Below are 25,761 nucleotides of genomic sequence, written 5' to 3'. Positions count from 1 at the left end.
GTACAATTATGAGCAGAATCACAAAAGGAGGCCTGGTGTTTTAATTAGACACGGGAGCTTTCTCGTTAGAGAAAAAGTTTTAGTTTCAGAATTAAGCAGCTGGTTCGGTACCAGAGAAGGAGGTTTGGTATCAGAAAAGAAAAGAGAGGGAAGAAAAGCTTTATTTATTTGGAATGGGGCGGGGGGAGCAAAAGGACAAAGAAGAAAGTTATCCAGCTTACATCAGTCACTAGTGTAGTGGGATATTTATCATTTATTTACAGTACTGGTGGTTTCTTTATGGTAGCCTTCTTAAGAGGGAATGTGGATTGCCTTATTCTGTATCCAAGAGTTTCAGATCGTTGTAGGTATGTTTGATGGAGATTGTGTTTTAGACAGAGTACATACCTTGCATGTGTGTTTTATTTTTAGTCTGGTAAGATGTTGAAATGAATTTCAATTATTATCAAGAATCAATTTAATAACATTTTATTTGCTTGACATCCTTTCCCACATAGAAAACATGAGTATAATGTTCTTATCTACACAGTGAATTATTTTGCATTTGAAGCTTTTGTTCATACTTATTAAAATTTATTTAGCTTTTGTAAAATAAATAGATTTATTGAAAATTCAGCTATTACTTGGCTTAGCATAGTAAATTCAACTTATATACTTTTAAACTTGGACCCTATATTCTTTAATTAATTCAAGTTTTTTCATTACATAGGATAAGATGATTTCTTTTTGGAATTGTTTTGTTTTCTCCCCCATAAAAGACAAAAATGTACGCCTAAAAAAAAAAAAAGAAAAGAAAAAAACTCCTCCAAATCCCAAAGCTGCCTTTCAACCATTTAAATTATTTCAATTTTTTCTGACGAAAAAATGATCTCTTTTGAAGTTTTGTTTTTGAAAACTGTCTTTGATACGCCTGAATATCTTTTTCTGACATTCTAACTGCAGGGGCAAAAGAAGGGAAACATGAGACATCAAACATAAGCTAGATATATTCATTAGAAATTAATTAATTACTGACTTAAAAAACTAGTGAGTATAAGGCCTACTTATGAAGCTATGAGCTCACAAATATTAAGCAATATTCAGTGTGACCCTGAGGATCTTGCTTTTTTTATTTCTTCCTTCTGGAAAATAATTTTCTTTGACTCAGAAATAACCAAAACAATAAATAGCATTCTATTCCCCCATTATAGTGTATGACAAACTGCAAATATAAAAAAGTCATTAAGAATTTACCTACATATGATTTTTAGAAATATTATAGCAACAGTTAACTTTGAAACTAGTTTTAAAATGAAACTTTTGATATCTATAGAACAATGAGCCCAAATTCATTTCTTGGCAAGGTTGTGGTGATTAAGAAAAGTCTCTACTAAGGTACTGTTTGACCTCTTGATCTTTCATCTCTAATCTCTAGCCTATTGGGAGAAAGTTAGAGTTTCTTTTGAAAAACTCATAACATGCATATGATGAAGTACTCCTGATAGAAAAATATTCACATGACATTAGAGCTACGAATTAAAATTAAATAAGCTTTTTTTTGGGAGAAACAACAAAAAACTGTAAAATTAATTGTGAACACTTATATTAATTTTCTGAATTTAGTTTATCAAGAAAAAGGCAATTTATAGTAGGGCACCTGTTTGCTTTCACATTGGATACATAAACAACAGTATACTCTTTGAAATTTTCTTCTTAAAAGATAATATCGGCACAGTATCTGGTGGATTGTTCTTTGATTTATATTATAAGAGCAACTATCTTGGAAGCATTTTAAGAATAACAGTTAATGTAATTAGTCTCTAGAAAGTACAATATAATGATGAAGTATAACCTTTCACAAATGTGACAATATAATTTATATTTTAGCTTTAATGAATAATACAGTAAATTTTCATTTACCTTCAAACTATCCAATTGTAATTAAACACCAAGTCTGATTTGATATTTGTTAAATTTTAATTCAAGTTAAATATACAATGGCCCTCCAGTCAGATATTCCATATTCTAATAGCAGACTTTAAATAAGCTGGCTAATTAAATGATTACATTTAAGTTAAGCTCTTTTAAATAGTTTTTTTTTTGATGTTAGAAGCACATATTTGCATACATGATAATATAATTATAATAATATGAGGAATTCTGGTAACATCACAAAGTATCAGTGATCAGGATGACATTCTGACCATCCTCATGTACCTTAATAATTGCCTTGTTTCTCTTGACACTTGTTCACTTCACAGTCGCATTTTTTACGTGTGTGAAGTCATATTCTTGATTCACAAAGTTAAAATGAACTCAAAGAGACATTTTTTAGGAAATTAAATCCATCATTAATCATGCTCTTTTCACATTCACATAGAATGCTTTAGAGCTAGTCTGCTTCCTTGGAGGGATGAAATCAAGAATAAATTCAACCATCCAAGAAGTACTGATATGACACAATAATTCACACCTTTCAAAGTGTCTCATTAAGCTACTTGGGGGCAGAGACTTTAATATTGTAGGGGGAGGGAAAGAGAGAGAGAGAGAGAAAGAGAGAGAGAGAGAGAGAGAGAGAGAGAGAGAGAGAGAGAGAGAGAGAGAGAGAGAGAGAGAGAAATGGAAGAGATAGGATTATTATAGGCCAACAAATATAATGAGACCCCAACTTCCCTCTCCTTGTCATGAAATAGCAATTTTCAAAAACCCTTGCCCTTTCCCAAATAGAAGATACTGGAGAGGGTCACTTCAGGGAGAGTTATTCAAATCGAGTTTAGCAGGACTAAAAATAGGTTGTTTTTTGTGTCATTGCAGTTTTCCGTGTTCCATTAGAGAGCATGCAAAACCCTGCAGGATCCAAAAGTTTGTAGCTGTTGCTCACAGAAACAGCCATCATCTACTGCAGAAGTGCAAATGAACCTTATAGGGGAGGTCTGAGGGTTAAATGTGCTTCATACTTTCATGCTGCATTCTGAAATGTGACTAGGAGAGCTTCAGTAAGTCACTTAGCTTTAAAAAAATATATTTGCCACCCTCACCCCACCACTTCCATTTCCCATCTTGGTTTTTGTTTTGTTTTGTTTTGTTTTTAAGGCAGTGACAATTTGGTATTAACAGATAGTAAGCAAAAACCTAGTGAAAAGTGATGCATCTTAAGAATTTCATCTATTTTGGTTCCCTTTTCTGTGTGCGTATGGATATTAAGGCAGGTGATGAGGTTAAGTTCAAAAAAAGTCCGGCTGCAGTGGGAGTTCCAAGCTATACTAATCAGAAACCCTGTCAGATTTTTTTTTCCCAGTTAAACTATTTTTTTAATATATTTGTTTTGACTCCCCCAGTACTTAAAACTATTGATACAACAGCATTTTTTCTATTGATTGCTTCATTATATCCTGCCACATTCACATAGATTTGATTAACAGCCCTTTCATCACATAGTTCTTCATTGGTTGATAAGCACATTTTTGTTATATCAATAAGTTCTGTAGGAATTCAGTAGACAGAAAAGTTGATTTCAAATGTAAAAAATGACAGGGCAAGTATACAGGGAGCCAGATTTTCGCAGCTTTCTCTTCCCTTGGTGATATGTCAAAAACGCAGGTGATTTTAATTTTCTTGCACATAGAGGAATGAAGAAGTTTGGAATTTTTATGCATGATCAGGACCTGTGTTTGGGAAAATGTAAACTCATCACAGTGGAAAATGTGTTGTTTGGAGTCTGGGGGTGAAAACAAAGCTGATGATTTTGGAGAGACTGCCGGAGCCAGATGGCCTAGTGCATTCCCAGTCTGGCAGTCCAACTGCTCCCTCCTGTATAATATACAGCCATTTGTTCGGGGATATTTACGCTAGAGCTGTTTCCATGTGAATGTTTGAACAGCATTAAAAATGAACATATTAGGAATAATACATTTATTGAGTTTGTATGGATACATTGATAGTTTTACCTATAACAGAAAGTAATAAACAGAGTTTGGATAATGGTGAATTTTGTTTATAGTTGCTGAACAAGAAGCTATTTGGAATTTGATTGTAGATGACATATCACTAACTTATTGTGATATTAGATTCATGGAACCAAGTGGTTATATTAGCATAGATTTAAATATACTTTTAGTATGGATAAAATATTGTTTCTTAGGAAAGAAATTTGGTAACCTGTTAGAAGAAAGACGTTCTTTCCTTCTGGTACTTATAAGATACTTTAAATTTTTTTCAAATATAAATGATAAAATCAATGGCTGTACATATATGTTCCTCTTAAAAATCAGTGCTGTGATATGACTGAACAACTGAATATATCATTCTTTCAAGACTTTGCTAATTCACTTCTGAAAACAGGCCTGCTTAGATGCTAAGCTGAAATTTCGTCTGAATGAGTGTGAGGGAGAAACTTTTAAAATTTTCTTTCCTACGATGGTTGTTGAAAGTATCATCTGAAATTATTGTTTTGGAAAAAAAAATTTGATTTGCTGATTTCTTCTCTGGTTCACAGATCAAGCTGTGACCAGGGTTCTTGTTTCCTTCTCTCTCTATTTTCTGGGCCTGCATTATAACATCTTTATTTAATGATGAACAGAGGAGATTTTGAGGCTGAATAGTGTGGTAACATTGTATATTCATATTGTTTTATGATTAGTTCCCGTTTTTGGTAATTTGCTACCAAAGGGTCATTCATTGGCAGTCTGTGTTCATAGGTTTCTATGATTGACATTTCTGGTTGAATAAGTTATTTTGTACATTTATTTGTGAATTTGTAATTCTATAAAGCGGCAAATGAGGGCCCAACTTATTATAGATGGACTTTTATTTATGTGTATGTGTTTCTGTAGGTGCAGGAAACAAACTAAGACATTCAGTATTACATTTTGACTTAAGTGGGAAATTAGAAACCTTGTTACTATTAGATAGCTGTTATTTACTAATAATTATTTACTTGTTCCTGCTTAGTTTCATGACTGTTTTAAATCAAGCATTTTAATGTAATCGAACTCCAAAGTTAGTAGTACCAAAGTCAAAGGCATTGGCCATTATGTATGGAATAAAAAGAGTTAAAACTATGAGCAATGTAAACAAAGAAAACCAAAGTATTTAACTCTGTATTTCCTTTGGCATTCTATTGAAGTGTGATCCTGGTGTCTATTTGCACATTTATTTTTAGCTCTTCTATGTGGTTGTCTTTACAGACACAGTAACTTTCAATTAACTTTAAAACTCGGTAACTATTTGAGAAGACTAAGAAGGCACCCACTTAAAAAATGTCCTTAAAAACAGCAGCAAGAAGGGAAGGTTTTTTGTGTTGTTTCCATTTATGTCTTTTCAAAGATGCCCAGTTTAATTTATAATTGAGCATTTGAAACTGACAGTATTTTATTCTCTACCTATAAAATAATCAGCCAAGGGAAACTATATGGTTCCGAAACTTCAGTAGTTCTGTGGGGTTTTTTTCCCTGAAAAAAAATTGTGAAATTGATCTGAATAAAAATTCAATTCGAAAATTAGTAACTGAAAGTTCTTTCTCCTCTTCAAACCCTGCAATGGCACTTCTACTTTTATGTCTAATTTTTTGGTGGGAAAAACATTAGAAAGGGAGGGGCTTAATTTTTCTGCCCTCAAACTTGAATCTGCTGTAGTGATTTAGACAACTTAGTGGTTGGTTAAAAGAAATGTTTGTTATTGATCTCAATAAGGTTTCAAGGCTGAAGAAAGCTTAATGGATTAAATTTCATTTTATAAGCAACCCCATTGTTGTCCCGATACACATACTGTCAAGTATCTGGACTTAACATAGTTTTCTTCTTGATTTTGTATTTTCTCTTACAATGCAAGTCTCAACCTGATTCCAAATCAATTGATTTATTTAAAGAAATATTTTAGATGCTTTTTTTTTCTTTTCCAATTTAACAGCAGCTTCTCTACTCTTCACCATTGATTAACAAATTGATTTATTTAAAACATTGTTGTCTCTGTTGCTTTTACTGAACACCGCTATTCTCACTCTGAACAGGAACATGATTTACTATGTAAGATGAATATAAGCCTTCTTCTTTGTCTCTGTCTAGATCCCACCCCAGCTGTCTATAAAATGGCTTCACTTCAGATAGCTGAATGTTGTTTATATGCCTTTCTGATCTTCCAGCTGATCCAACCACCTCTCAAATCTTGCTTCTGCCCTCACAATGAGCATTTTTATCTGGAAAAAAATTCCAAAAAGTTCTCCTTATGTTTTTATCCAAAGACCTTCAGCTCTCTTACCAGGTGTTACCTGGACACTTTTGGAAGTGTGGGGTTAATTTATGATTAAATATTGAAAATAGGAATTTAATTTGTGTGACTGTCTACAGTATGGACAAGTATTAGAAAATTTAACGAACTAAAAACAAAACAAAACAAGATTCATATCTGATATGTAGTCAGAGTTTAGTCTAGATTCAGAGATGACCCATTGAAGCTTATGCACATATCAAACTTGATGAATCCCACATTTATACATTGAAGTTTCCTTAGAATAATGTCCTACAGATTGAGACTTCTAAATGAAACTACCCTATAACACAGTCTGTTTAATCCTTCAGTTATGAAACCTGGATAGGGTTCAAGTTGGACTTTGCTTACTCTGAATTCCATGCTATCATGAACAGTGTTAAATCCAGGTTCTAGTATATTTAAAAGATTCCAATCTTGCCCACAAAATAAAGTGGTAATACCTCCCCTTCTGTCTTAGTCTCAGAAGTCGTAGATACAGTACTTTTTTGCCTTGAATGAGAAAAACAAAAACAAAACTAAATCCCTCAGACTCAACCAAATGCCAGCCCATAGAGAGGGAAAACAGACATACAAACAACTGCATGCTCTCCCCACTCTTCATCCCTTGTTTCTAGCATTTTCATAACTCATAGGATTCACAATCTCAATTGATATTGAAAGTGTCTCTTTTTTTACCATGTCTAATGAAAGTAAAGATGTTTTAACATTCTGTGAAAAAGGAATGTTTACAGGGCATCTGTGGTATTCAGTTGCCAAAGACAAAAACACATTTTCTGGGAGATCAGAGGTCACATATTATGATATTGGAGTCAGGAATATATTTACAATGTAATATACCCAACTAACTTCCTCACTAGTGGAGGGAGATGATAGGGATAAGAATGGGTACTATCTAGGTGCAAAAGATTCAATAAAGTTAGACACTGTGATGTGGACTATGTAGTTTGATGTGGATTTTTATTTAAACACAATAGTCATATTTAAGTGGCAGAAATCTCTCTACCACCTATGTTTCAACTATAAATCTAAATTTTAATCCCTACCTGATATACTTCTTCATCACATATATCAAAGAAAGTACAACTATTGATATTCATGTTATTTTTCATTTGGAAGTGTTTTAACTAAGTAAACATCATGTCATTACAAAATTCCATTGTAATGAAGTTTCGAGATTTTTAAAAATCTAGATGAAAATACATTTGGAAGAAAGAAAAGACTAAGTTGAAAGAGAAGTCATCAAGGTATTTAGGAGAACATATAAATAATTTAGAATCACTAAGATAGACAAAAAAAATCTCAGAATTTTTTTTACGTATGTCTATTTATTTTGTTATCTTGAATTCTATGTACATGTATATATGTATAAAACCTTTTTAAGTTTTGCAGAGGTGACTATAATAAGTAAAGTAGGCAAAATATTTTTCATTTTCTAAACATTTATATTTTTCTTAGTGCATTTAATCTATTTAAATATCTAATTAGGCAGTAAAGAGAAGATGTTTGGAATATAAGATTATAGGTTAATATTAGAAAATACATGACACAGTAATATACTTCAACTTGTTTCTCATTTATTGAAATTTTATTTTGAAATTTGTTTATTTATCATAAAGTACCCTATTGCAATAATCATTTCATTTTTCTACTCCGATGAGGACAGTTTGACCACAATCTGCCATTTATTTATGTCCATACCATCACAGCTTTGAGTTTAACTTTCACATTTAGCTTCAAAAGCAAATCATTTTCTCCTTAAAAATAAGTAAAGAAAAGCAAATGAAATATCTGAATATACTAATAAGGGTACTCGGGTTAATTTAAGTAGTTTTTACTACCATGAAGTTAAAGGTTATGTAAATGTGTAGAAGTGTAATTTTATTGACAATTTGAAGTTGTATTACATTTGAATTATACAGTGATACACAGTTTATTTGACTCAAATTTGTCCTAATACAAAATATCATGAATAGCAATAGCTATACTTTTTTCTTTGGCACAGATATTAGTATGTGGTGAGGAAATGTTGTATAGAGGTTAAAAGAGGGCAAATGTTGTATAGAGGCTAATAGCAGGCTAAAGTCACAAGATAACATTCCTTGTGAACTTAAGCAAAACATCCAAGCCCCAAGTGCTTTTATATAAGGAAAACACTCTGACTTAGAGTGTGGTTTAGGATTTTTGGTTCTGAGATTCAGATGAGAAGAATATTTAGTTGAATGTGGGCAGTCTGATGGCTCTCCCCCATTTCCAACATATGTCAGTGCATATTTCTGTTTGGGTGGGTGAGAGTGTAAGAAATGAAGCAGGTTCTCAGGCTTGTTAGAGTGAAGAAGGATTTCCCCCAAACAATGATTCACATTGATGATGACAGAGTAGTTAAATGGACTAATTTGTATCATCCCCCCCCTTCTTTTTTTCTTTCTAATTCACCTCCCTAGAACATATAATTTCAGGACTGAGAGTGGCAAAGTTGTGAGGCTATCTCATAAATGCATTAAAAAAAAACTTACAAGTATACCAGCTGGTTTAATTTTTTTTCAGTGAATACAATCAAAAAGTTGTCAGACATTCTGATTCTCATCTATTTATACCCTAATTCCTCTCCCCTCCCCCATCATTGGTTTATTTTTATTTTGTAGGGCCAGGGATAGAGATTGAGCTTGTGATTTCATTGGTACAGGGAAATCCCAATTGAGGAATTCCCTCTGCTAAAGCAGGTCAGCGTTTTCTCTGCAATTTACAATCTCTGAGAGTTTACCTGTAATACTGAGAACTTAAGTGACCTGACCAAGGTCCAGTGTCATGTAACCAATGTGTCTGAGGTGCGTTCTACTCACTATTGTAAAGATATTCATAATCAGTCGATTGAAATTGGTTGATCTTCAACAATATATCATGAAGCAATTGGTAAAGTACAACATCCTGCTGAGTAAAGCTTCTTGGCTGACAACAATAGTAAACCATTCAAGTATTTATTGTGATAATTTGTGTTTCTTTTTTGCCATTTGGATTTCTTTTTAACGAAAACTATGCTTATGTTTATAGGCCATAGTATATGAAGGGCAAGACAAGAATCCAGAAATGTGCAGAGTATTACTCACACATGAAATCATGTGCAGGTAAGGATTATCTTGTTTTCTTTTAATTAGCAAAGAAAAGATGAATTTGCATCTCAAATCTGGGTTCAACAGAAGTCTGTTTTAGGGCGTTCATTTATCTTTCTTCCATAAGACAACCTAAAAGGAACAGTTAGATATGAACACTTAGGAGTAAAGTATCAGGCATCACAGGCGTTTTCAATTATTTATTAGATTTCATCTTGAAAAACATACATTTCCATTTTGATATCACAGTATTAATGGGCACAGAATAGCCTCCTCCCTTCCTTTCTTCCAATTGAATAAAATACAATATAATCCTTTTAGTGTTAATATATGCACTCAACAACATTTCTAGTAAAATGAGTAAGGATTCTATTGATGTCAGCAGTCACTTTCATTTTGGTTAGACTTGAAAATTATAGTTCCCCTTTTTAATTCTCCCACTTAAAATTATGACCACTCCTTGCATAGACATAATTTCCCCCTGAACAGAGTGTTGATTTTTCTTGCATCAGGACTGCAAATCTTAGCTATACAGTATATAATCATGATAATGTAGATAGTAATTCTTTGAGGCAATAAGCTTTTGGAGGGATGGGAAGGATTAGCCTCAGAAATATATAAAAATCCATGTTACCTTCCAGCCAGAATTTTTAATTTTGCTTATAACAAGACTGAAGGTATATTTTGAAAACAAGTGTGAATGGCACATTCAATTATGGGTTTCTACAGAAAAACCTGGGGAACATCCATTTATTCCCTGTCTTTGACTTTTTATTTTTATAGAAGTAACACCAAAGGCATATTATTTACAATACATTTTAAATAATTGGATACAGTACAAAGATGCCTGAATGCATCTGTGAAAGATAAGTGATTGATTACCCTGTCAACAATACAACCTTTTATATGTGTCCCATATTAACTGGTCCCATCACAAATTCTGACCAATCCAGTGCTTCTAGAAGTCTGCCATAATTCTGATGGATAGTGTCCACTATTCTTGGACTGGTAGAAAAACTTGTTTTCGAACTCGGAGTAAGCTAGGTTTTTGCTTTTTCATTTTTAAAGATTCTTTATTTTGTTTTCCTGCATTTAAAATGAAAATAGCTTTGTTTTCTCCCATGGCCAGAGAAATCACAAATATTTACTTAACATTTTCCTACTCTTACCAGTCTTTCCCTTTTCTCCCCGCCAGCAACACCTTTCCCTCTATCCCACAGTCTACAACAACAAACTTTTAACATATCAGCCTATTATTATTATTTTTAATACATAGGCATCTAGCAGGTTCTCACCTCCTTGCCTTGTGAATCTGTTAATTAATACAAAAATAGGTTGTTTTTTTTTTTTAAACTCTCAAGCAACAGCTTATGAAGGAACTAAAATGTGGTCCTAAATAACTATTTCTTTTTTCCAATATCCTATTTGGAAAAGATTAGAGATATACTTTATAAACATATATTTTGAAAAGGAAATTGAATTGCATATTTCAGAATTAAACCAGCTAAATGCATTTTGTGATGTAAAACATTAAAAAATATTAAACCCTTCATACTTTTTAGGCCATTTATTATGTTGAAAAAATCCAAGCTACCCTCAATTAGCATGTCATTAATATGGAGTTTCTATATTCCTTTGCCTGTGATTCCAGCCAAGCAGGTAATAGACAGCAGAATGGATCTTAACTAGATAAGCTAATATCTGTATTTCACAGATTTGCATCTTCTATCTGCATGCATTTGGACCTAGATAGAATAATTCCATTCTTGAAATACTTAAAAGATGTATTAGGCCTTTCACATGTAGGCCTACCCTCTATTTATATATTTTTCTTGTTTTTAAAATTCATTGGTCCAAAGTACTTTATTATGCTGGCTCTCTTGCTTTACTACTGGTGCTCTTTCTATTTTTCAAAAACATAAAATAGCAAAAATAAAAATCTCAACCCACTGAAGGCAAATTATGATGTTTGCTGCAAGGCTGATAGAGAAAAGCCATATTCAAAATGTCATATTGCTAATGTTACAGATTACAGTTTTCCTAGCTGCCTATAGATTTGTAAGGGGTGCTGTTTGTTTACCAGGCCGCCATGACCCTATTATACAAATCTGTCATCTATTGTGTTGCTAACACTCTTTTAAATTGCAAATCTGATGCTCTTTAGGGGGCTCAAGGAAAAAAAAATTCTCACTCTCCACACCATTCTATTTCTCTTGATTTCTTGCCTGTTGTAAGTGGAAGTTGGGATGTGCTGAATTTGCACCAGGGGTGCAAATGCAGGCTCAATTATAAGCATAAAATTAGAGTCTGTTCACCATTAATCAGCCCAGCTAATTGCTATGCACTACCATTAGCCATATGGTGTGAAAGACAGCTTGCTCTCCCTAAGATGAAATTTCTTCATTTCAGACATGAAATAGTGAGGGCTCTGGATTTCAAAATAGCTTGTTTTAGATATTTAATTTCTAAACAACTTTCTGCAGTGCTTTCTATCAAGGCTAACTGCACAATAAAACTTTGCATTTATGGCACAAAAGCAGTATATTTATAGTACATTGAAGCCATGGCATAGGGAACATAGAGAATTCCAATTTACGAGGAGGGACCCTGAATGATTTTGCTTTGTTGCAGACAAGACAGTGAGTTGGATCTCAGGTGACTGTTTAAGTTTAAGGAATCCATTGTGCTCTGCTTATGGGAAGGAAAAAAGCCATTTTGCTGGCTGGTTGTAGAACTTAACATCTTTAGATTATAATTATTATCATCCTTAGAAAAATAATCCTTTTGCCGCTATGGTACAGGAATCTTTCTCTGTTTTAATAGGGAAATTTGTCTATTTTTGAATAGACATTGGGTTTTATTAATAATTCACAGTCAAGGTTGAAATGACTATGTCCTATTAAGAGTTTTCTTAAACCAAAGGTCCATAAGTTGGATGCATAAAAATGTGTCATATAACTTGAACTAAGAATCTAAATCTAAAATCAGAGAACCTCCTGGGAGTCTTCCAATTGAGGTATATCAGATGAGGGTTCAAATCTTGACTCCTCCACTTATTTAATAGATCAATTCCAGCAAGTTATTGACTCTCTCTGGCTGCTGCAATTCCTTTGTAAAACAGAGATGATGATATTGGCAACCTCACAGGTTGTTGGGAGGAGAAGTACTTTTTAAGCCTTCTGATGCTGTAGAAACAGCATGAAGAAAGTGAGGCCCAAAGAATTTAAATGACTTGCTCAGGATGACATGATAAGCATCATAAATTGAGGAATAAAAATTAAAAATTAAATTATTATTTATATAAAATTTATATTTATCTGAGCTTAAAACAATTAGAAAGCTAAGATAACCAATCTTTTCCCCTCCCCACATTCCATAACCACACCTAAGAGCCTCCAAATAATACTTTGTCAGGAAAGTCTGAGAAATGTTAGCCAGGAAAACCTGAGTTCAAATACGGCTTCAGACATTTACTAGTCGTATGAACTTGGACAAGTCATCTCTGTTTGCCTTAATCCACTGGAAAAGAAAATTGCCAATCACTCCAGTATCTTTGCCAAGAATATTTCATGGGCAGTATGGGCATGCCGTGGCCCAGAGATCATTTATGACTGAACAACAAGCATAACAAAAAATCCCTTACAGCTCTAAAATTACTTTGTCCTAATATATTCAACAAATATTTACTAAACATCTATCAGATAGAGAGCACTATATTAGACGCGAGGTGAGCTTGAATGTTTAAATAAATTATGGTCCCTGTCTTTATAGGGTTTATAGCCTAGGAGGTAATTAAGTCACAAATTCAGATAATTTACTTTGGTAGTGTGAGAGATCTGGGCTCTCTTTAATATAAGTATCTCCTTTATCAGCAAAGATTGCAACTTAACCAAACCTTCTTGTTTATGTAATTCTCACTAGAATAAAGAAAAGCTACCCAATGCATTGGAGGTTTTTTAATATTGTATGGCTACCAGCCCAATATTAGACTCTTCATATGTTATCCTTATTGCTTGTGTTTTCTTGCTACATGTACCCTTTATATCACTTCTTTGCCTTAAAGACCAATAAATATAACATACATATTTCACAATAAGAGTAATGGAGAGTTGCAAAACAAATGGAATTGATATATGTAATGATGACCTGGAATAGCTTTTGAATATCAAACAGAATTTTGATTGAGCTCAGTTCAATTTTAATGTTATAGGTTTAGTCTTATTCTTTAAATTGAATAAAGTTGGGGAAGATTTTGGGAAAATTTTTGAATGATTTATTTGAATTGAAAACTAATAAATCCATGTATAAAATTGAGAAATAGTGATAATCTAATTAGAATATTTACCAAATCAGAACATTAGATTGTCTAAATATTCTGGAGAAAGAAGAGTTTACTATGTCTCATCTTATACCTTTATTCTCTGAGTTTGGCAAAGAATAAATGCATAGTCTAACCTAAGGACTCAGTGAACCAACAGGTATTTGTTAGATCCCTGCTGTGTGCATTGTACTGTGTAAGGTGCTTTGAGGGATTCAAAGGAACAAAATATCAGAGCTGAAAGGGGCCTTCAAGGCTGGCTAGTACAACCCTTGTATTTTACAGATGAGAAGATTGAGTCCTAAACAATTGAAATGTTTAGAGGAGGAACAGCAAGTTAGTGAGGGAACCAGAACTAGAAGTTAGGTCTCTTATTTCTCACAATGGTATTTTTCCCCTTAGACTGAAGTATAAAGGGTGGCCTCTGCTCACAAGGAACTTACATTCTTTTAAAGGAGATCAGGTGACCTCTCCTGATGAAACTCTGGGAACAAGATTATAAAGCACCCCATTATATAGCAGAAGATATGAGGGGCAATACAGTTGGTCCAAAGTTGGGAGAAATTAATGTGGGATGAGTTTTTTTGTTTTTTCTTTTTAACAAAAGGAAAAGGTTTGAATTGGGTATGATGGGATGACTAACATTTGAATACATGGAAAGAAGGAAAGAGTCTGAAGATTCTGGAAAAAAAAATAGCTATTACATAGGTGACAGTGTTTCTCAGTTCCCAAGAAAAAACAAGGGTTGTTATTCATGAGAATTAAATCTGATTTTTAGAAATTAAGAGATTGGAAACTAAGTATTTCTTCCCTGAAACCATGTAGAATTATATCCTACTCGAACAAATGACTGGTAGTAAAGTTTCAGGCTTCTGAAATAAATACAGACCCCATGATGGGGAAATATTAAATTTTTTTGCCTCATTTAAGGATATCCTTATCAGCTCATTAGAGATGAGCCTCTTGGGCAAGGCTATAAGGTAGAAACTCACTTTTTTTTTCCTTCTGTGTGCAGGATCCCTTGGCAGACACAGGGCTTGGTCAGCAATGCCTGTGCTGGGAATCAGGCTCCAACAGCTGGGATTGTTGGAATTGATTTCTTTTTTCTTATTATTTGGAGGCCCTTAGGTGTGGTTATGGGGTAGGAAGCATTCAAATACTGGGGTGTTGCTTCAATACCATGTGAAAACTATAGGGAGAACATTCTGAAAACTTGCATCAAGAATTTTCTAGGAGAAAGCTTATTGTCATGTATGAGGATCAATAAGAGACAGTGTGATATAATGGATAGAGAATGGCTTTAGTCAGGAAGATCTGCATTCAAGTCCTGTCCCTGTTCCTGGACAAATAATTTAATTTCTCAGAGCTCTCAGTGACTCTTTAGGACTGTAAGTTGCAGAAAAAGCACCAACTTGCTTTCTTTCCTGGGAGGTCTCCATAACAATGACATCCAGTTTTTAATTCTATTAGGATCTATACTTCTAAAATTATTGACGGATAAATTTAAATCATAAAATAATTCATTCAACAAACATGTCTTAATACTATCTTCATAATATTTAGCAAGATACTTGTTTAGATAGAAATTATTTGGAGGATCATAGGTCTTATAAATAGGATCTATAAGGGAGCTGATAGCTCATCTAGTCTACTTTCCTTATTTTACAGATCAGGAAACTGAGGCTTGGAGAGGTTAAATGATTTACCTACTATCACCCAGATTGTAGTGTCAGCATTCAAACATGTTGGCTTGACTTCATATCTAGTGTCCTTTGTACTTCGCTGTAATACTTTATTATTGCTATTGTTGTTACTAGAACTCACATTTCTTATTATGTTTAATCTCTTAGATTTGTATTTGTTTCTACAAAGTAATTTTATATTAACTTATTTAATATGTTGCTTTAGGGAGACCTTATTCTGCATTATAGCTAAGAAGACTTGTTTCAAATCTGATCTTAACTTTAAGTTCCAGTCTGGTCTTAACTGTGTGGCCCTGGACAAGTAACCTAATTTTTGTCTGTCTCAGTTTCCTCATCTATAAAATGGGGATAATAATAGTACCTGTCTGCCAGTGTTATCAGAATAAAATGAGATGGTAGTATATGTCAGAGAAAGGATTTGAACCCTTTGTGTTCTTGAGACTGACTTCCTTTTTCATTTCACTATCTTGACTCTCTACATCCCTATAGCACTTGATACATAATTTTACATATATTATTTGATTAGTGCAACAACTCTATGGAATAAGTTATTTTTTTAATATCTATTTTTGTCATATTGATGGATTTATGCTCTCATTTTGTGATCTGTCCCTCCAACAATACAGCTCACTACCCATTTACACCTTTTCATCTTGTCCATCATCCATAAATCCTTCACTTCAGGTCCACTTGATGTACAAGAGTGCCTTCTTTTAGATTTCTTGATACTATATGGATATCAAAGGAGCACACAGGCTGTTCTTCCATTATCCAGTTCTTATGATATGATTGACCTGTCTTATCAATATATGACAATTGACAGGAGGAAAATACTCCTTTTCAAGCTAGACATCTCTTTTAATATCTTTTATAACCATTGAGGAACAAGTCTTCTTTGATAATATGCTGAAGACTGTTCAAACCCACTATATTTCTCTGTTGTCTTAGGGTGATCACAACTTTACGTGTGAGAATACTGAAGTTCAAGGAAGTTAAGTGATTTGTCCATTTTTGTGTGGCTTAGGAAGTCACAGAGCTGGGATTTAAATGCAAGTTTTCTAACTCTTTCCCCTGTATCATAGTTGCTATTTCTCAGTGGACTTTCACTATTTGGCATTTTGTCTCTTTGGGACTTTGTGGCCATAATGAGATCCTAGGAAAAGGTCTCTTAATATTTTGAGTATATTTTCTAAATGATAAACAAATGCACAGAATGGCACATTAAGTAGATTCTAGGCTCGGAGAAGAAAATCTAGTGATACCCTGAGATTAAGGTAAACAGCAAAATACTCCTATATTCACTATCAAATGTTAGTGTTAAAAAAGGATTTTACTCCATTTTGAGACAGGATGTGACAAAAGACCCAGGGACTCTAAAAAATATTCTTCAATCATTCATTAATGATGTCTTTTTTTTTTTTTAAATAAATCATGACTGCTAACTGATCTAACTCTTTTACATTCTGGTTTGGTTTTTGTTCTTTCCTTCTTTCTTCTTGGCCTCTCCCAATCTGTTTTATTTCCTTTATCATGGTTCTTTTTCCTAGTCTCTCTACTCTTTTATCATTCTTTGCTATTTTTCCTGTTGTTTTCTTCCATTCTCCATTACTTTCTATGATATCAGTTCCTCCTTTCTCCTCCTCACTTTAGTCTTTTTATACTTTTCATTTCACATCAAGATTTTTCAACACATTTCTTATGCTGTTCTTCATATAGCAAACAAAAGTACCATTTCTCATTTCATTGAAATCTTACCCAATTTAATCAGATTTGAAGGGAATGAACTACCATTCTATGGAATGGATAAAGTTCCTAATACAGCACTCTTTGCATAAATGGAAATCATAAAATATTTCTAATGGATGAGTGGATGTTAGATTCTATGACCATGCTCTTGAATTGATAAGTGTAGGTAGACACAGTTAAGCATTGCTTCTCTTTATAGTGGGAAAATCACAGATCAAGTTTGTTATAGAGGTTTTGGGTTTATATATTCTTAGGTTTCCCCATCCCTCTTTTTAAGATATATTTAAACTCCATTTCATGCAGGTGGTATAGAACTCAACACAAAGTAGAAATTTTACAGTCTATAATATGTTCTGCTGTAATCTCCTTGAAGGCAGGGACGATGCCTTAGTAATCTTTATGGGAATAATAATGATTCCTGGAACAAAGGATTATTTTGAGGATTAAATGAGATCAAGTAAAGAGCTTTATAAACCTTAAAGTATGATATAAACTTCAATTGTTATTGGTTTATAACAGTCTGTGTGAATTGAGCATCATGGTAAATTTAACTTATAAATGTGATTCTTAAATGGCCTATTCTCCAAACAAAGAGCATTCCTCACAAATAATGTTTTACAATCCTTTGGAATAAGATAAAATATTGGTTATAAAGAATGCAAACCTCAAAGTCGAAGTTCAAGTGGAATCTGGGTAGGGGGAGCTTACATTTCACATACTTGTTTTGTATATAACCTGATAGAGGGCATCAGTTTCCAGGGTAAATCTTACCATAATATGAATGGCTGTTTATGTTCTCAGAAAATTTTAAATGGTATCCAAACTTGAACACAAAAAGCAGCTGGCACATAAAGTTTGTGGCCTTTCTCTGCTGTCCTCCTTTCACTTTTAGAAATTCTGCGTGTAATTAAGATAGCCTCTAAGGAAACCATTATTTTATGATTTTGGAGTCATTTGATTTGAAGGACACTCCCCACAAAGAGAATAGAGAGACTGCTAGATTTGAGATTACAGGATTGATGTTATTGTTACATTTGACTCTTTCTGATCCTATTTAGAGCTTTCTTGGTAGATAATCAGAAGGAATTGAGGCAAATAAGTTTTTCTGATTCCCAGCCCAGTACCTTATCGTCTTGTCTGGGGTAACAAGACCTAAATGCAAATCTCAGTTTTACTGCTTACTGCTGTGTGACCTTGAGTTATGAGGTTGAGTACTGGAGCCAGAGTCAGGAAAACCTGAGTTCAAATTCAGCCATTATGTGACCCTGGATACGTCATTTAACTTCTATCTTCTTCAGTTTCCTCATTTCTAAAATGGGGATAATAATAGCACCTATTTTCCAGTGTTGTTTTGAAGATTAATGAGATAAAGTGCTTCAGAAAGCTTAGAGTACTATCATTATCATAATATTGGACCTCAGTTTCCTCATCTGTAAAATGAGGGGATTTGTTTAAATGATGACAATGATGTTTTTAGCTCCAACTCCTATTGTCCTATGATCATGGGAGAGGAAAAAAAATGAACCTCTGTCATTATTTCTACTTCTACAAAATGAAAAATAGTCAATCTTCCTATAACCCTGAACCTTTTTTACATTGAATCCAAACGGCAATTATACACATTTTATATAACCCATGAAAGTTGACAGGGAGCATAAAGAATTGGAATCAGAACCTGCAGCTTATAATTATGGGACTGTCACTTAGGCCCCATGTAACCTCACTCAGGATCTCAGTTTCTTGATTTGTAAAACTGTAAGGATTGCCTCCATGATTTCTCAGTTCTCTTCTAGTTCTAACATTCCATGGTATGCTCCTAAGTAGGCTGGTGAATGGGATAACAGTTATTAGGTCCGTAATTCATGTCAGGGGGAGGATCCGTACCCCTGCCCCTCACCCCCCACCTCATGGTTCCTACCCAGCTGTGCCTGGAGAAGTTAAACATAATCATTAACCCAAAGGTGACCCAAATAGAATTTTCTGTCACAAAGATCGGTTGAGTTCCAGGTATGGCTTCATGGTAATTCTACCATATGTAACCCAGCAATTTAAACCTTCTGTCCGCCTAATGATAATTTTACAATGTAATGGTTGTACTAAATCCTTTCACTTTTGCTCTATAGCCGCTGTTGTGACAAGAAAAGCTGTGGCAACCGAAATGAGACTCCCTCAGATCCAGTGATAATTGACAGGTAGGGGCCACTATTCTTTCCTTGAATCCTTATTCCTCATTATAATGAAACACCTGCCCTGTGTCACTAACGGGCAAGGGTTATGGATGTATATGGATGAAATTTGGTTGTTGATAGTGAATTAAGCCGAGCTGTGACTGCAGTTCCCATGAAGGCCATATGGAATGTTATTTGGAGGGAGACCTGTTCCATGGAGGGCTTTGGTTTTGTGTCTGATTCATACTCTGAAAGGGATATTTTTTTTCCCCTGACTTTCTGTGGTTCAATCCTCATGCTGTGCCAGGAAGCTTCAGAAATAAAATAATAATAGTTTGTGATTTATGAAATGTGGTTGGGTACTTATAAATATTTAACTTTTATTTGAAAAATGTTTGAATCATTATCACTTTTAGCTACAGTAGTTCTGTTGGATGCAATCCATCTACATTTTAAGGTTTTTATTTATGCATAAAAGCAGTTAAAAGAGATCTGTGAACTAAGATTTTCTACTATTATTTTCCTGGTTTGATTGCTACTTTTACTGTATTGTGAGTTGATTAATTCATACTGCTTGTCTTAATTATTGTGTTTTTAAACAGATCCATATTACTAATCTGACATGACCAAGTAAATCATGGTAGAACAATAAATCTGTTTTAGTTGTATATTGCCATTTCAAGTCACTGTGCTTACACATTATGCAAAGTTGCATCCCAAATATTCATTTTACGTTGTAATTATTGAAATTCATTGTATGGAAACATATATGATAAACCATTTGTTATGTAGCATTAATCTTTGAGAGTTAAATAGTCTGGAAGGTTTATGGATTCTATCAGTTGTCAGCTAGGAAGAGGAACGTTTTCCACCAACCCACAAAAAGAACCTTGTAAGAAAGAGAGTGACTCTCCCTCTCATAAGGAAGCGCAAAGGCTAATCAAAAAATCTTTTCAGGGTTTTGGCAATTTTTTTAAAAAAAGGTAATGCATCAATTTTATATGGATCAAATCTCCTTTGCTGGATTGTCCATCTCTGGTGAGCAATAAAGCAAAGAAGATGTGTTCTATACATCCAGCCTTCATTAACACGTAACTTGTGTGTTCAATAGCTCATCTCTTCCCTTACTAGGGCTAAAAGCCAAAGCAAATGTTTATTGCCAAATATATGCTTTCAGGTGGCAACAAAAGGAGAATTATTAAAGAGAGATTTCTAGCCTATGAAATAATTTAATATTCAGACCTCTAAAATGTATTTTCATTCTCTGTAAGATGGAATGAAAGTTACATGTATATACTGACTAACCTGACCACATTAAATGGAGAATTAAAAGGCCGTGTCTGTTAACATGTAGATATACACCACACTTTTTCTGCAAAAATATATAAATATTTGAGTTAGGCAAAGATTATAATACACACACACACATACACACACACATATCTATTGTATAGGCAGTTGGCGCTTTGGTACTCAATGTAAATATTGTGTTAGTCTTTTTAAAAACAACATTTTTTATATAAAAAGAATAATTCTGATCAAAGCATGAGTTCACATATTAGGCAAAAACTGGAAATCTCAAACATTCTGTTATGCATACAGTTCAGTTTAGATGATAATATAAACCTTACCTCACCACCCGCAATGAAACTTTTTTTTTTTTTTTTTTTTTTGCTTGTGAATGGGTTAAGCTTTTAAGTTCTTCATTCGGTTTTAAATTGTGACTCTGATATAGAAGGTTGATATGACTGTGGTTTGAATAACATTTGATTTTGACCTGTTCCTGTGGGTTGCAATGGCATAAGAAACTTGACTCAGCAGTGCCATAATTAGCCCAGCCTGTGTTTTTGAAATAGGATTGTGTTACCTGGATTGCATTAGTACGGCTTCTATTGTTGCCGCTTTGCATCTGTCCCAGTAGGGTACTTAAAACCTTTTCTTGGCTGGGGTAGTTCAAACAATTTAGGCAAAATAAGTATGCACTTTATACTGTTGGTGGCTTTAGTAATATTACTCATGACATTTATCCTTTTCATTTTTTTTCTCTTTGGTTTGGAAAGTAGGAAATCATGTGTAGGCAGTGTCTCTCTTAAAAGGAGCGCTTTTTAAAACAGCTGAAGTACTAGAATATCTGCACAAGTCCTAACATATGTTTATTTGCCTGCTGTTATCACTTGTGCATGTGAACCATCTTTTTAAGCTACGATGCCAATTGATATGCAAAACCCCATTTAGCTATTTTTATTTGCATATGAGTTTTCAGAATTTATTTGTCCTTTGGACTGCCAGAGCTTTAAAAAGCCCTCGTCCTGTCTGTGCTGACATGTGAAACTTCCATTTTTTAACAAGAAGAGAAGAGAATAACAGCAACAAAGAACTTATACAAGGAAGGGCTAAATAGAAAAGATTTTTCAATTCCATAAAATTGCTGTGAAGGAAAAATATGATGGCAACCGTGTTTGAATTTCATAGTTTCCAATTTGATTCCATATTACGGATTGCATAATATCTGTGTTACGTGCTTAGAGTTTGATCTGCTTTCAGATTTATGGATGCGAATCCCAGCATATTGTGTAAAATAGGCCACAAGGCCTGCATACATCAGCAATAGTAACTGTTTCTACAAGACATACAACAATGTGCAATTATGGAATTGGGACTGTGATCAATTGTTGTGTTGAGATTTAGCATAGTTTTCATACACAGTCCCCAGTTGGACACCAATAATTTCTAATCAACTTTTCTTGCCCTTCAGATTTTGGAAGGACATTTCTATTTTTATCACTTGAAAGACTTTAAGCTGTGGTTATTCAGAAAAACTATTTATAGGGTAGGTAGTCTTATGACCAGACAAAATTATTCTATGGAGCATAATAAGGTATTTTGTGATTTCAAACTTAATTCTAGTATTTGTTGCTAATAATTTGGGGAAAGCAATGAGCTAGATGTATCTTATCAAAAATGAATGGAATTTAAAAAATAACATCGACTGCTTTAAAGATCTGAACTAGGGAATGGGCTCTCATACTTTACTATAATTGAACCCAGCACAGTGAGAAAAAGAGACCTTAATAATTTTTATACCATTATAGGAATTTGTTTTGTGTTCCCTATAGATAGTCATTATTATAGATGTTTCTAAATATCCAGATTTTGGAAGTTGGTTAGGCATGGCTGTGGTTAAATGTGTTAGTCTGAACAGTTGATGACCAGGAGCTAATGACACCATTACAATTGAGATGATTGGTTGCATGGTAATTATTGTTAAATTTTTAAAAAATATACTTCCTGTTATTAAATTAAGTTCAAGATTGATTTAATATTCACACAGTAACTGGTATTTGAATGTAAAAGGTTTGCAATAAAATTCTTGTACAGAAATTGAATAAATTGTAGTTTTATTACCACATTGAATATCCTTGTGTCCTAACCTTTTTCCTTAGAGTTATCTTAGTTCAATAAATAAAACCTCATTAGACTATTCCCATTTCAACGAGTTTATTAAATTTTGCAGGAGTAATTAGCATAAGCTGTGCTAATTTTTCTGGAAGACTAATGAGAGAGGTTCTTAATTAGGTTTGCTTTGTAAGAATCAGAAAAGATGATAATGACAAAAGTCACATAGGGTAGAATGAAATAGGAGCCCAATTTTATAATTTTTCTAAATCTATGAAGGAAACTTCCATTTCTTGTTATATTGAGAATTTTAAAAAATTATACATAAGCAAATTAATCATTATTAAATATGTGGTTAGTTGATTTAGACATTCAATCCCTATTTGTATTTAAAAAAACAAACCTTACTTTTCTATAACTAATTCAGTATATACTAATCTAGTAGTGTTTTAGATGAATATAGATCATTTTGTAAGCACATTTAGTTCTCTGAAATATAGTATAAAATCCCTTCCATGTAAAGAACTCAAATTTCAGGTCAGATAAGCATAAGATTCCAATAAATCAGGAGGATAGAAATTTTCTATTTTCTTTCAGTACTCTGCCAAATGAGTAAAGATTGAGATTAATTTATTTCTTCAGATCTATGAAATATCAAAGTTTGGTTGTTACCAAATAAAAATGATATTCTTTTAAAGAATATATAGATTTGGTAAATCACAGAATTTTCCCTCATGCAATTTCTTTCTCATGTGAATTCTTTCTCCATCTTGTTCAAGTACAATATAGCTGAATAAAAAAGGAATTTCTTGTATATTTTGGATTCTTCATAATTTTTGTTTGGTATGTGTGTATGTGTGTATGTGTGTTGTGTGTATATGGAAATGTCAGCTTACATACCCATGAAGATTTTTGATTTGCTGGTTGTAATTCACTTATATTGAATATGATGTTTTCTTCCTATTTGTGTCTTTCTCACTTTTAAAAAACATTTCCTATATAGTTTGCTTTTGGCACCTTACCATATAGCCTTAACTATCACTTGACCTATAGTGACCCACACAATTTTTGTCATCTTAAGAACGGACATTATTATATGGAATCCTTTTCTTAACATTCAATTAAATCATTTTTCCTTCTCAATTTTGGCTTTCTAGGTGCCAAGGATTTCATAAACTTCTTGTTGGGATTCTCAAATATAATCCAAATTCATCTCAATTTCATTTATATGTTGATTAGTTGATAGATTATGTGACAATTGTTAGATACGATCAATTAAGAAGACATTGAAAAAATAATTTGGCTTAATTATTTCAAAATTAAAGTCATCTCATTCTACTTCATTGAAAAGGAAGAAAACAAAGTTGAAAATAGGTTTACAAAATTAGTGACTAGATTTATATAGTCTGCACTTCTGAATGTTGTAGGAACTTTCATGTTAAAAACTGTTAGGAATCTTCAGAAGAGAGCAATGGTATGTTACTATAGGCAGATTTTTCTCCACATGAAGTGATATTTTTTTTTAGTGGAATATATTCTTATGCATGTAATGAGAAGTGGGAAGAATATGGAAAGCATTAGGCTTTGGATATGGTTTCACTGTAGAAAAGAATAAATTTTTCCAAGTGTGTGAAGGCATCTGGGACCCTTTTAACACAAATGGGTGTGATATTGACTAATTTATTTTTCACCCATAATCCTAGGTAAAATCCAAGATGCAGTTGATCCATTAATTTTCTGTTTCCTTTAAGATAAACTTTCTCAAACAACATGAAAATCAGTACTACTTTTACCAAATAATGAGTTATTTTCCTATTCCGTGGCTTTCATTATCTTTAATCTAAAATTTTATTTTGGGGGTCTACTTCTAATTTAGGGTGAATTATTAAACTTACTTGACTTGGGTATCATTCATAATGGAAATATATAGGTGTCAGAAATAGGATAACTAAGACTGTAAAGATATCTCTGATTAAAATTTCCCAAAGCACAATAAGCCATTTATATTAAATGATTTCCTAACCTTTAGTGAGCCATGCAAGTGTGCAAAGGTGAATTATTATTTACAAATTACCTACAACATAGATAATTGGTGTTCTCTTTGTTATTTTGAGATATTTTCATTTTTCAAAAGATAAAATTCTTTTCTGAACCACTGCTACTGAACATGGATTCATTGCTGTTTAGTAAATTTTTTGCCTTTAAACATTTGCTTTCTCAGTGGGAATTTTTACATGATCATTAGTGATGGAATTTATGTGAAAATCTATCTTTTTAAAATCCATCACATATTAGAATCCATCAAATATTTTATTTTGAGAATGAAAAAGCCATGTACATTGGTGCTCAATGATTGTGAGAATATTAATTCAATAAGCAAATAAGTCTGAATTTTCTTTGCCTAGCAGCTATTCCCCAATCTACAACTAAGATACATTAAATGTATTTCAAATATGCTGACATTATATCATAATGCAAAGTACTTTGACATGGCATAATACTAATGTGGACACTCCATAATGAATAACAGTGGTTTTCCTGTAAAGGAATTATTGGTAACAACTTCCAAGAAATGTATTTAACTCAGCTTCAGAGAAATAGCAGTTGTGTATATGTGATGTAGCAGTTCAGATCTCACTGTGAGTTTTCATTTTCTAACCCCCTCATCACTTTTCTCTTGTAACAGTTCTGGAAAAGTACAGAAAGTTAGTACAAAGTCTCCTGTGTGTCATATTAGCAACTTTGTGCAGTCAGTTTGTGATCAGAATATATTACTGCATCAAAAATGTTTGCTTTTTCTAAAGGAAGTTACCTAAAATGAGAAAACAAAATTCCTAGAACCACATCTCCAAATCTTTCTAACCCACTATCACCCCCATACCTCTAAGCTTACAAAACTTCTTAAACGAGACCCAGTAAAATGGGAACAAATACTTTAAAAATCCCTTTTGAAGTGTCATAGAAAAAATAAATTCAATGCTTTTAAAAATTCATATGTGATATGAAATGGGTCACATGCAATTTTTTTCTTCCCATGTTACAGTCTATGTAACCATATACTACACTGGACAATATAA

General features: G+C 33.2%; 1 protein-coding gene across 2 annotated transcripts in view; it reads left to right on the top strand.

Annotated features, from left to right (window-relative positions):
* The window catches only part of EBF1 (EBF transcription factor 1), a 448,279-nt gene that overhangs the window by 5,330 nt on the left and 417,188 nt on the right, over positions 1-25,761 (top strand). For both annotated transcript variants that reach the window (XM_051978810.1, XM_051978809.1), the window contains exons 5-6: positions 9,295-9,368; positions 19,244-19,312. In XM_051978810.1, the coding sequence (XP_051834770.1) occupies positions 9,295-9,368; positions 19,244-19,312 (143 nt within the window). The remainder of the gene's footprint in view (positions 1-9,294; positions 9,369-19,243; positions 19,313-25,761) is intronic.

The sequence above is a fragment of the Antechinus flavipes genome, chromosome 2, assembly GCF_016432865.1.
Source record: "Antechinus flavipes isolate AdamAnt ecotype Samford, QLD, Australia chromosome 2, AdamAnt_v2, whole genome shotgun sequence".
NCBI lineage: Eukaryota > Metazoa > Chordata > Mammalia > Dasyuromorphia > Dasyuridae > Antechinus > Antechinus flavipes.
This window is presented reverse-complemented; position numbering and strand designations above follow the sequence as displayed.